At 55.4% G+C, this 13,009-nt stretch overlaps 1 protein-coding gene across 2 annotated transcripts; it reads left to right on the top strand.

The window, feature by feature from the left end:
• The first annotated feature begins 3,644 nt into the window (after positions 1 to 3,644).
• LOC138812590 (protein FosB) lies at positions 3,645 to 8,893 on the top strand. 2 transcript variants are annotated; one of them, XM_070000568.1, is made up of 5 exons: positions 3,645 to 4,399; positions 6,265 to 6,585; positions 7,071 to 7,178; positions 8,165 to 8,317; positions 8,443 to 8,606. In XM_070000568.1, the coding sequence occupies exons 1-5, from the start codon at positions 4,271 to 4,273 to the stop codon at positions 8,443 to 8,445; spliced, it is 714 nt and encodes a 237-aa protein (XP_069856669.1). In that variant the 5' UTR covers positions 3,645 to 4,270; the 3' UTR covers positions 8,446 to 8,606. The 2 variants fall into 2 exon arrangements, with proteins under 2 accessions (XP_069856669.1, XP_069856668.1); XM_070000567.1 differs by having other exon boundaries at positions 8,165 to 8,893.
• The last annotated feature ends 4,116 nt before the right edge of the window (positions 8,894 to 13,009 follow it).

Genomic DNA, 13,009 nt, shown 5'->3' with positions numbered 1-13,009 from the left:
TCGGTCTCAGGGCTTGAACTCTGGGCCTGGGCACTGTCCTGCGCTCTACTGCTTGAGCCACAGCGCGACTTCCGGTTTTCTAGTGGTTTATTGGAAATAAGAGTCTCACTGACTTTCCTGCCAAGACTGGCTGTGAACCGAGATCCTCAGATCTCAGCCTCCTGACTGGCTAGGATTACAGGTGTGAGCCACTGGCACCCCGGCTTCATGAGACTTTTATCTCCAATAAACCACCAGAAAACCAGAAGTAGAGCTGTGGTTCAAAGTGGTAGAGCACTAGCCTTGAGCAAAAAGAGCTCATGGATAGAGCCTAGGTCATGTGTTCAAACCCCACAACTGACCAAAAAAATGTACTCTTTACCTGGTTTATGTAACTGTAACCCCTCTGTACACCACCTTTACAATAACAATTAAAAACAATAACAATCAATAAAGTCATTGAACAAGTACAGTGGAAGGCACAGAATCTGCAGCCCCACCCCTGCTTGTTTACTCCCTCCCTGCCACACACTTGCTGTGTAACTCTACACCATGACTTGACTTCTCATGGCTTATATTTTTTCTCACCTGTCAATCATGCCCATCTTTAACTCTTGGGAGAGTTCCGAGAATTCCATGTGAATATCAGCACTCTGAAAGAATCACTTCTTGTTATTGTGGTGCTATATGGGTGGGTGGGGGGGTTGGGGGAATGAGACACTACCGGATGCTGGTTGTTGGCCTGTGTGTGTGTGTGTGTGTGTGTGTGTGTGTGTGTGTGTGTGCAGTAAGGCCAGTGCCTCTTGTGAGTTTGGTGTTTCTCACTGTCTGTCAACCATCTAAACTCTTGGCTCATGTATGCACAAACTTGTGCATATGCTGTTAGGGATGGGTGGGTTGTTTTCTTTTGTTTTTTGGGGGGATCCAGTCATGGGGCCTGAACTCTGGGCCTAGGCGCTGTCCCTCAGCTCTTCAGCTCAAGGCTAGCGCTCTACCACTTGAGCCACAGCGCCACTTCTGGCTATTTCTGCTTATGTGGTGCTGAGGAATTGAACCCAGGGCCTCATGCATGCAAGGCAAGCGCTCTACCACTGAGCCACCTTCCCAGCCCGATTGTTTTCTTTTGTGTGTGCCAGTCCTTGGCTTTGAATTCAGGGCCTGGGTTCTGTCCCTGAGCTTCTTTTCCTCAAGGCTGATGCACTCCCATGGAGCCACAGATCCACTTTTGGCTTTTTTTTTGGGTAGTTAATAGGAGACCAGAGTCTCACAGACTTTCCTGCCCAGGCTGGCTTTGCACTTCAATCCTCAGATCTCAGCCTCCTGAGTGGCTGGGATTACAGGTGTGAGCTACCAGTGCTGGAGGGTGTGTCGTTCCATGCTGGTGTGCTTCTGTGTGTTAGTACTTGTGGGCAGGTGTCTGAGTTGCCCAGGAGGACCTGTGGGTGGGAGCGTGGGTGCTGGTGGCTGGGTGGAGGGCAGGCTGTCTGTGTTGGGGTGGGCAGACAAGGATGCATGACTGTCTTCTTTTACCCCACAGAAGAGGATGAGGGGCTCAGAGGGCAGAGGATGTTGACCCTCCCTGTCTGATGCCTGTGCCGAGTCACTGCTAGCTAGTGGCTGCTGTGTCATCTCTCTGTCCCTCCTTCCAGCCTAGGGCAGACAGAGGAGGTGTGGGGGAACCCAATAGAGGGCAATCGAAGGTGGAGCTTTTGTCTGGGAACTTTAACTGTTTCCCTCTCTTGCATCCTTGGAGTCTTCTATAGCTTCCCCCATCCCTCCTCACTATTGGGGCAGAGACTCAAGACTGAACTGGGAACTAGGGCTCATACCATCTGCCTCAAACCTGCTGTGTGACCTTGAGCGGAGCTGTGTGACCTCTCTGGGCCTGTGAGATGCAACCTCTTAAAAGTGCTTCTCTCCCACTGTGCTCAGGGCTGCCAAGCTGTTCACTGGGATGGCAGTGCTGGCTTGACAGGTGTGAACCACCATGCCTAGCTCAGATTAGGCTCTTGAAGCCCATTAACAAGGCTGCCTCAAGTAAGCAACCCTACTCCTAACCCCATGCACACACCGGGGTGGGGGTGGGGGTGGTGGCTGTTAACATAATACACACTATCAGCAGGAGGGGCAAATGTGTAGTTTATAAACACTTCACCAGTGCTTTGTGCAATTCCCAGATTCAATGTCTCACCCAGCTAGGCAGATGGAAGAAATTAGGCAAGAAATTCACCGACGTGAGAGCTCTAATCCTGTCCCCAACCCACCCCCAGCAGTGAGACACACCTGCAAGTCCCAGCTATTTGGGAGACTGAGATGGGAAGATGGTTGGAATCCAAGAGTTGGAGATCAGCCTTCTTCGCTGAATAGTACGGCCCCATGTCAAAAGAAAACCAATGGAAAAAGGAGTTTTAGAGCTGGACAGCGCTGGATAGAAGGGGTCTGGAGCAAGGACATTTAGCCTCTCTCAGGAGCATGTTTGTGCTTTATGAAATGAAAAAAAAAGAACCTCTCCCATTTCCCTTCCAAAGTTGATTACAGTTCAAGTGCTAAATATATGGTATCAATAATAATAATAATAATAACACGTGTGATTATTAATTACACCCACTCATTCTGTCATTCTGTCTCAGGGTAAGATAAGGCGGAGGGAGAGTCTGCCAGCACCATTGGCGTACCCTCCATACCCGCATACGGATGCAAAGCCAGCCAAGTCAAAAAAGTATATTATTATTATTAATAATAACGCACACATTTTTGTTTTGGTCATCAGGGAGAAACTGAGGCTCAGACAGGCCAAACCATTGTCCAAGCTCAGCCCGGCAGGGAAGAAAGGGAGTCGAACCTAGGGACTCCGTTCCTTTCACCCGGAACATAACTGACCTCCTCTCACCACCCTCGAGACTCAGTTTACCCCGCCTATGCGACTGAACCCCATTAATCAGGATTAGCTGATATTCCAGGTCTTTCTTGCTCTTCCTCTCCAGTGGGGGCGCTGTCCCAGCGGCCGATCGAGGTGACTAGACAGAGGTTAATTAGGAGACTTGTAGGAGAAGGGTCTTCCTCCCCCCTCCTCTCCTCCCCCCGCCCCGGCCGGGGCCGGTGGGACGCGGACCCTCCCCGGAGTTTCAAGCGGGCGGGTGAAACCAAGAATACAATCCTTCTCTCCCCCCCCCCCCCCCCCCCCCCCCGCTTTCTCCCCGCGCCGCCGCAGTGCGCACGCGCAGGCGGGCGGGCGCTCCCGGCGCGCGCGGGCGCGAGCGAGGGATTCCCTCTGACGTCATTGCTAGGATACCAAACAAACACTGGGCCGCGCCGGCCGAGCTCCTTATATGGCTAATTGCGTCACAGGAACTCCGGGGAGGCGGGGCCGGGATCCCCTCCCGCCGAGTGGGCCGGAAAGCAGCCCCCGAGACCCCCGAGGCGCCGAGGGTCGCTTGGTCATCCAGCTCCAGCCTAGGGAAGGCCTCTGGTCGAGCCGAATGGGGCTTGGTGGCCTGGGGACGGAGATTTGGGGAAGTTTCTTGAGCGTTGGGGAGGTGACGCAAGCGGGGGGGCCGGATCCCGGGCATATAAATACAGGCTGGCGGCTTCGGGGTTCATTCATAAGACTGAGGAGCCACGGCTACAGCAGGGACACGCGGAGCTCGGATTTGAGGGGTGAGGGAGGGGGGGAGAGAAGAACTTGATTCTCGTGATTCTTCTTCTTCTTCTTGGAAGCCGTGAAAAATTGTTTCCGGAAAGTTTTGGCGTTCGAAGAATCCTTCTAGATATTTCTTCATTTTCACTTTGGAAGATCGACTTACTTTTGTGTTTTCCTCCTTCTTCTCGTTCGTCTCCCAGCTTTTTGCTCCCCATTCATCTCGTCGGACAACGTGGAAGGAGAACGTGAAGCGAATTCTATACCGCGGGACAACGCTTTCAAGCTTTTGGGGGGTTCGATCCCCCCTCCCCTCCCCGTCCCCATCCATCATCCTCGGAGTCCTGACCGGAGCCTGGACTTCCTCCGCGGGGTACGGCGGCATCCATCCTCCAGGTGCCGGGACACCGCACGGGGACGGCACCGAAACTTTGTCACTGTTGGAGCGGGACGTTGCCGCCCCCTCCCCGCGGCCAGCGCACTTGAAGAAATAGGATTGGGTTGGTTGCGGGTGTCTTTTTGGGGGGCGGGGAGAGAAGAGGACAACGCTCGGCTCACCCCGGATTTGCATCTTAACCTTCATCAACCCGGCCAGCAGCGTTGGCTTCCCGGCGACCCCAGCGTGGTCACAGGGGCCCCCCTGTGCCCAGGGAAATGTTTCAAGCTTTCCCCGGAGACTACGACTCCGGTTCCCGGTGCAGCTCTTCACCCTCGGCCGAGTCGCAGTATTTATCCTCGGTGGATTCGTTCGGCAGCCCCTCTACCGCCGCCGCCGCCTCTCAGGTGAGTGTTGCTTTGCAGATCGTATTTATAATTATTGTTATTATTAGTATTAGTATTAGTATTATGGCTATAAAGTCGCACCCAAAGCTCTAGGAGAGAATGAAAAGTCACATTGCACTTAGCAAACTGCAAACAACTGTGCGGTTCCAGCTCCAGACTGTGCGCGCGGAGCGCGCGCTGCGGGGCCGCGGCGCTGCGGGACTGCAGGCTGACGGGCTGAGAACTTTGAGGCTCGGGTCTCTCCCAACACCCCGCGCCATCGGACCCCTCAAACACAGAGCAGTTAGGGGAGGGAAAAAAATTCTCCGGGAAGCTTCCCGCTCCCTTCCGAGAGCGGCCTCTGGCGCCCCATCCCTCTCCTCCTCCTCCTCCTCCTCCACCCAGCGGGAAAGCGAGTGCCTCGAACCCTCGGCGGCGCTGCCTCCGCCTCCTGCGCGGAGACGTAACGGGGGACCCGTGCGTAAGGGCTGACGTGCTGGAATCCTCCGTCTGACGCGGGGCACGCACGGCGCGCGCTCCGCGCCCCCTCCGCCCCGCCCCTGACGTCCCCGGCGCGTTCTATTTTGGAACGCCGCGGCCACGTTGCTAAGGGAGGGGGCAGATCGGCGTTCTGATTGGTCGCCGCGGCGCGGGCTTCAGCCAATCAACTTTCCCTTCCTATTTGTAGGGCGAAACTGTCCCCTCCCCCCCACCCTCTTTTCCCCCCCGGTCCGTTCTCGGAGCTCGGGGTTCCTCAGTGCTTTGCGGGGTCTCTTTTATGGCAAAGCGAGGGGCATTCTCGTCGCCACCCGGACGAGTCTCTGAGACTCAATGGATCTGCGGAGGAAGCTTGCGGGGACCTGGTTTCCGCGGCTCTCAGCAGCCCGCAGATGTGTTTATGTGCCGGCATGTTTTCGGGAGACCAGGCGGTGTCACCCCGCTTCTCCAGCCACGCACAGACACAAGTCTCGAGCCCCTCTGCTGTGGACACTCGGTCGCTCCGATCTGTCCCAAATACACAACTAGGATCGCCCCGGAGAGGGGGGAACCGGGCAGGTGGTCTCCGGGAGCCCCGCCCCCTTTGGGTTCCCAGGATGCTGATTGGCCGGCGCTCCAGCCCTTCCCTCGCCACGCCCCCCGAGAGAGTAGTTTATCCCGCGGAGCGGCTCCTGCATTCCACTTTTGGGGGTGGGGGGAGATATAAGGAGTGCTTGGGTTTGTGGGGGCTCAGGTTTTAACAGCAGCCCTCTCCCCTGCGACAGACGGAGGGAGTCAAGTGGTTACTTTTCCCTACCTGTCCCCTCTTTCACCTGTCACTTGTCAGTCTCACGGACCGAGACGATTACTTGAAATAAGGCTCCCAACTCTTAGGCTTGTCCCCCAACTGCCTCCTTGCGGGAGATCCCCGCCCCAGCACGGGGCCTGGCACCCAGGGGTGTGTGGCTGTGAGTGCAGGAAGGCTTGGTCTAAGGCCTCTCCCGCTCCCTCCCGCTTGCTTCTGGGGTGGGGGTGGGGTGTTGTGGCTGTGTGTGGCTGTGACTCCATCCTGGGAGTTCTGTCACCCGGCTGTGTCCAGCCTCCTCCCCCCCCCCACCTAAGAGTCACCAACCCGGGGTGTGATTCACCACCCTCGACAACCGTGCAACCTTTCCCCGAGGAAGAAGGAGGAGGTAGAAGCTGGTTGAGCAGAAATTCTCTCATTAAGCACTGCGTCACGGTGTAGTGGAAGGGTGGGTGTTGTGGCTTTTTGCCTGTGACACACACATCCACACCCGCTCGCCCGGTGCTCACTCACGGGCTCGGTGTGTGTTATGTGTGTTGGGTATGTATGTGTTGGTGTCTTTGTTTGTGTGTCTACGCCTGTGTGTGTATGTGTCACCCCGTAGGAGTGCGCCGGTCTCGGGGAAATGCCCGGTTCCTTCGTGCCCACGGTCACGGCGATCACCACCAGCCAGGACCTCCAGTGGCTTGTGCAACCCACACTCATCTCTTCCATGGCCCAGTCCCAGGGGCAGCCACTGGCTTCGCAGCCCCCAGCTGTGGACCCCTATGACATGCCAGGGACCAGCTACTCCACACCAGGCCTGAGTGGCTACAGCAGTGTTGCAGCTGGTGCCAGTGGCGGGCCTTCTACCAGTGGCACCACCAGTGGACCTGGGCCTTCCCGCCCAGCCCGAGCCCGGCCTAGGAGACCCCGAGAAGAGTCGGTAAGTATAGGGCATGAGAAGTTGATCTGGGGAAGGGGGGTGGTGGTGGCATGGTGGTGCACGCCTGTAATCCCAGCCATGCAGGAGGCATAGGTAGAAGAAGATCAGTTTCAGGATAGCCCAGGGTGAAAAGGGAGAGACCCTCTTTGAATAATAATTCAGGGGGGGGGAGGGCTGGGGGGTGTGGCTCAAGAGGTAGATGCATTGGGTCAAGACCCTGAGTTCAGACCTTCACACCACCACCAAAAAGCAAAAAGACAGAGGAAGTAAGTTAAGTCTGGGGGAACTGGAAGCAAGCAATGTCTGTCTAACTTTGCCACAATTGGGTGGGGTCCCCTAAGCCTCAAGGTTTCAGTAAACCTTGCTGGAGTTAGTGAGGACTGGACGGGTTGGCTTCTGGCTGTTCTGAAAGCAGAGGAGGTTTGGCAAAGAGGGGGGAGGTCACCAGAGCCCCAAATCTCATGGCTTCTGTCTCCCTGCCTCAGCTTACCCCAGAGGAAGAAGAGAAGCGAAGGGTTCGCCGGGAGAGGAACAAGCTAGCAGCGGCTAAATGCAGGAACCGCCGACGAGAGCTCACTGATAGGCTGCAGGCGGTAAGGACCGGCCCTAGGGTGGGAGTAGGCATGAGGTTCACGTGTGGGGACCAGATGAAGCAGGGCACGTCAGAGTGCCCCCGAGTGACCACACACAGACCCCCCCCCCAGCTTCCTGCCAGTCCCTCTTCTTCTCTGACTACACGTGTGGTTGTCACAGTTGTCAATTTCATCTGGAGACAAGTGGCAGACGGGAAAGCTCCAGCCATTTCTTCCACTGAGTCCTGGGCACCCCAACTTCTGCCTCTTTCCCCATCTTTCCCTGTCTCCCATCAAATAGCTCAGCCTCGTTCCACTGGAATAGTCAAGATGGTTTCCCCCCCCCCCTTCCTTCCTCACTTTCTGCCCCGCCCCTCACGATTCTCCTGAACGGGAGGCTGGTGGAGGCCAGTCAAGGCTTATAAACCTCCAAACCCTGGCCTCACAGGGCTCCCGGAGGAGACAGGAAAATGCTCTACTGCCCCACCCCGGGGAGTCCTCACAAGGGAAAGTTGGGGACAGGTAGAACCCATTAAAGACATGCTCCAAGCCAGGGACACTGGGGGGAACTCCTGCCTGTCACCCGAGCTATGCAGGAGGCTGAGGTCTGAGGATTGCACTGCCAGGGCAAGGAAAATCCATGATATTCTTGATCTCCAGTGAGCCAGCAAAAAGGCTGGGAGTGGCGTGGTGGCTCAAGTGGTAGAGCACTAACTAGCTTTAAGGGAAATAAAAAGGGGGGAAAATGCTCAGGGGCCACCTCCAGGTCCTGAGTTCCAGCCCCAGGACACACACACACACACACAGCACTCCAATCCCACAGGGGCTCAACCATCCATGGGGGAAACTGAGGCACCACGGCGCAGCCCCAAGTTTCTCCTCAGAGCCTACCAGCTCGGGGATTGTTTTGCGGGGTGGGAGATGAGCAACGAGGCACCTGTTGTCATCCCTGGACTAATGGCTCCCCTTTCCTTCCCCTTCTGTCCCCAACCCCAACCCCACCCCAGGAGACAGATCAACTGGAGGAAGAAAAAGCCGAGCTGGAGTCGGAGATCGCCGAGCTGCAGAAGGAGAAAGAGCGTCTGGAGTTTGTGCTGGTGGCCCACAAACCGGGCTGCAAGATCCCGTTCGAAGAGGGCCCGGGGGGGCCCCTGGCGGAGGTGAGAGGCTTGCCGGCTAAGGACGACGGTTTCAGCTGGCTGCCGCCGCCCCCGCCGCCGCCCCCGCCCTTCCACGCCGGCCCGGACGCGGCCCCCAACCTCACCGCTTCTCTCTTTACACGCAGTGAAGCTCACGTCCTCGGCGACCCCCTCCCCGTTGTTAGCCCTTCGTACACCTCCTCGTTTGTCCTCACCTGGCCGGAGGCCCCCGCGTTCGCCGGCGCCCAGCGCAGCAGCGGCAGCGAGCCCCCCGCGGACCCCCTGAGCTCGCCCTCCCTCCTCGCTCTGTGACCCCCCCTCCCCGGCCGCGGGGCACACGCGCGCACACACACGCGCGCTCCCTCCGCGCGCACAGACGCGCGCGCGCGCGCAATCCAAGGACAAAGCCCAGAACATTTGGGACCCAGGAGGAGGAGGAGGAGAAGGGGGGAAGAGACACTCACAGCCCTCCCCTCCCCATCCGTCCGTCCATCATGGGATCTTCCGGACTTGAGTTCGAATCCTACCGCTGGACTGAAGGAGCCCCGCCATGCGTTTCCGTGCCTCCTCTTGTAATCCGTGCTGGGTGACTTTGGATTGGGGTGAACCGGGGTGGGGGGGGTGGAAGGGGGTGGGTAAGGGAGATGGGGTGGGGACGGAGGGACGGACACACCGCCCCCACCCCGCACCCCTCAATTGTCCTGTTGATCTTTGTCACCGCCACCCAGTGTCTGCGGGGTGGGTGGAGTGTGTGTGGGGGGACGCTGGCGAGGCAGGGGAGGATTGGGGGTGAAGGTGGGCTGTGCGATGCCCGCATGCTCAGAGAGGCCCAACAAGGAGATGCCACAGAGCCCTCACCCCCCACTTTCCTCCCCTTTCCAGGGGGCCCCACCTTAGCTTCTTAAAGCCCATTTTTCCAAGAGCTTCCGAGCTTCCTCCGGGCAGAGTTGAACCCCCTTCCCACCCCCTACCCTACCCACGGAAGCCGATCGCCCCCTCCAGGAGTTGGGGTCCCCCACCCCCCCCCACACCTGCATCCAGACTTTAACCTAAAATGTGAAACGTCCCCGACTGTCCAGCCAGCTCCTTTCCTGGCAAACCCGGCTTGGGTTGGACGCCGTCCTTCCCTCTCTCCATTCAGCCCCCCCTTACCCCGTGTTTGGCAGTATTAGCCCCCCCAATTCTGTCCTCTCCTGCCCCCCACACCCCCTCCCCGCCCCCAGCCCGCCAGGGCTTTCCTCGTTGGGCCTTTCTGGTTTTAGACAGCAGGGGCTCGGGAACGCCGTCCTGCTGGGGCGTTTATACTGTGAATGGGCCAAACGTGGGGTACACAGGGGGGGATGGGAGGCCCCGCTGCCCCCCAAAGCCTTCCCTTGGTCCCCCACCCCTTTTTCTCTCCCCTGGACAGTACAGTGAGTCCGACTCAAAAGGTGACAGTTGGGTCCGTCCACCCACATGGTCTCCCCCCACACCCCAGCCGAGGACGCCAGCTTCTCCCCGCCCACTGCACCCCAACCCTCTCCAGAAAGGGGAGAAGGGGGTGGGGCCGGCATTTTTTGGTTTCTGGAGAAGTGTTCAGGGCTGAGGCTTGGCCTGCCCTCCCCTGGCCCCGCACCCTGCCTCTCCACCTCAATTATTTTGGGGGGGTCAGTAACCCTGTGGAGGGGTCACCCTCTTCCCCCCCACAATCCCCATTTTGGTTCTGGCCTCCCTCCCCCACACACACCTTGCGCTTCACCTCGTGGAAATCCCACCACGAAGCAGATGTCTATTTTTTAACATCGGGGATGGGTCCCGCGGCCCCCTTCCCCTCCCTCCCATGCTGCATGGACCAGAACATTCCACCCCCCCTCCCCCAGCTATTTATCCCTTTCCTGGTTTCCGAAAGGCACTTATAATCTATTATGTATAAATAAGTATATTATATATGGTGTGTGTGTGCGTGTGTGCGCGCGTGTGTGTGTGTGAGCGCTTTCTGCCTTTACACAGTGTGCTGTGGAGTTGGAAATGACTTTTCTGGAAAGCTGGGAGTCCGTCTGCCTGTCTGTCCTGTCTTGTCTTTTTTTTTTTTTTTCTTCTGACTGTCTCTTCTGATTGTCTCGCGCCCCTCGGGCTGTTTCTCTCCCTGTCTCCTTCTGTGGACAGGTTCACTCTGACCTTGTCCACCTGTCTCTTTCTACTGATTGTCCCCCACACAACCTCCCCCCCCAGATCTTTTGAACTCTGGCTGCACTGGGGACCTGTGGTTTTGGTCCTGTTAGGCTGAGAGAATGATCGGTGGTTGTTCTGCGTTGTCATTGTTGTGGTGGTTGTGACCATCTGTCTGGGATTGTTGCGGTGGGAATGCACGCACGTGTCAATCACAATGTATCGGATCCCTGACGGCTGCCATGATGTATTTGTGATTTTGATTTTGTATTTTGCACCTTGCCCCGGGGGTGGGGTGTGGGGGGAACCGGGGAGCCCTGCGCTGTCCCCCCTCCCCGCCCCTCTTGGTTCTGCACTGTCGCCAATAAAAAAAAAAAAAAGATCCTTAAAATTCATATGCCAGACCCAACTGTCTGTTTTCTGTGGGGGTCATGACTTGACTTTGTTTCAGCAGGAGAGAGAGGAGATGGTTTGGAGGCGCACACACAGGTGCCCGGGATGGAACGTGGATTAGGGAATTAGCCTGCAGCAAGATGGCGTGAGGCTAGACACCTGGGAGAACTTCCCATGCATGAATGACCACTTTGTATTCTAAAAAATGTAGCAGAGTTCTGGAGGGAACTGGGGAGCCATGGCAGGGTTTTTGAGGCGCAGAGAGGCTGAGACAGTTTTGTGAGGTTGAGAGTAACTGGAAGGGAGAGGAGTTAGACTGGAAGGAGACCTGGGGAAAAGAGAGGGTGCCGGGAAAGAGGGAGGACAGGGACCTGAGATCTTAGGGGATTGGGGTGGGAGGGGGGGGGACAGGCAGAAGTCAATTATGGAGCAGGAGGTTGATCATGAACCAGGGATTTCATCTTTCCCAACCTTAGTTTCTGCATTGGCTGTTGGAAGGACTCAGCTTGAGTGATAAAGATGTATTACCACCCCCCTGGTCATTACTGGGGTCCCACCAAAATCCCTGACCCCATCTACTTCCCCTACTATTTACTGACCTTTCGTCTTTTTATCTATTTATTTTGGTGCCAGTCCTGGGACTTGAACTCAGGGCCTGGGTGTTGTCCCTGAGCTTTTGTGCTCAAGGCTAGCACTCTACCACTTGAGCCACAGTTCTACTTCTGGCTTTTTGCTGGTTAATTGGAGATAAAAATTGTATGGACTTTTCTGCCCGAGCTGGCTTTGAACCATGACCCTCAGCTCTCAGACTCTTGAGTCGCTGGGATTACAGGCGTGAGCATCAGTGCGCAGCTGACTCTGTCATGCAGCTGACTCTGTCATGCTTTACGAGTCTGCCCCAGTGTCAGTGTCAGTGTTAAATATCCTTGGTAGATGGTGTGCATTTACCATCTTTTAACAAAAACTGGAATGTACACTAATACAACCACTTTGGAAAGTGGTCTGGAGGTACCTCAGAAAGCTAAATATAGACCTCCCCTATGACCCAGCCATACCACTCCTAGGCATCTACCCTGAGCAACAGGAACCAAATACAAGGACACATGCACCTCTTGTTCATTGCTGCACTGTTCACAATAGCCAAGATAGGGAAACAACCCAGATGCCCCACCACAGATGAATGGGTCCAAAATTGTATCTATATACAATGGAATATTATGCAGCCATTAGAAAGGACAAAATAATGGCATTCACAGGGAAATGGATGGAACAAGAATTTTTGATGAGGTAAGCCAAGAGCAGAGAGACAAACGCACGTGGTCTCCCTGATAGGTGGATGTTAAATACAAAATGCAAGGAGATAAGACAAAAGATGTCCACTCAATTTGTCATATCATTACTAAATGACCTCATGTTGTTGACCACATATATGATATATATATATATATATATATATATATATATATATATATATATATGTATGTATGTATGTGCTCATCTGAGGGACACCAGGAGGAGGATACAGCAGTGGGACCCATCAGCTGCACTGGACATTGATGAAAATGAACTAAAAATCTCAAGGGCAGCGATGGGAGGGAGGGAATGAGAGGGAAAGAGGGAACAGCTGACACTAAGCAAAGGAAATGTACATATCCCTCCATGTAGAAGAAATAGCTGTATTGTCAAAGCCCATAGAATTCACAAACATTCTAGAAGATGATAACGAGAATTTGCCTTGTGAAGGTTAAAGGGTGTGTGACCTTAACTAACTATCACTATCTCACAATACTGTGAAATTTCTGAAATTTGTCATCACTTAATCTCAATAAAAGTCTTAAAAAAAAAACCCCAGAAACTGTGCTATGAGTAACTGCAAGCACGTGCAGAGAAACAAAGGCGGCCCTGATTCAGCCAAGGCGTGATTAATCCGTGAGTGAACAAATGACTGAATGCCCAATCCAGGAAAGGAAAACCAAGGCTCCCACTGGAAGCACCCCCAGACTGCAGAGGCAAAGTTTTCTTCACTTTCTTTTTGAAGGATCTGTAATACTCGCGGGATGGACAATGGGTCACAGCGCCCTCTTCTGGCGCCCTCCGGAAGTGCGCCCCTGAGCAAACTCAGGACTGGAGGAGAATTGAGTTCTGTGGGGACAAAAATGGGATAGATACTCC

Source organism: Dipodomys merriami, unplaced genomic scaffold (assembly GCF_024711535.1).
Source record: "Dipodomys merriami isolate MVZ:Mamm:240054 unplaced genomic scaffold, mDipMer1.0.p SCAF_57, whole genome shotgun sequence".
NCBI lineage: Eukaryota > Metazoa > Chordata > Mammalia > Rodentia > Heteromyidae > Dipodomys > Dipodomys merriami.
This window is presented reverse-complemented; position numbering and strand designations above follow the sequence as displayed.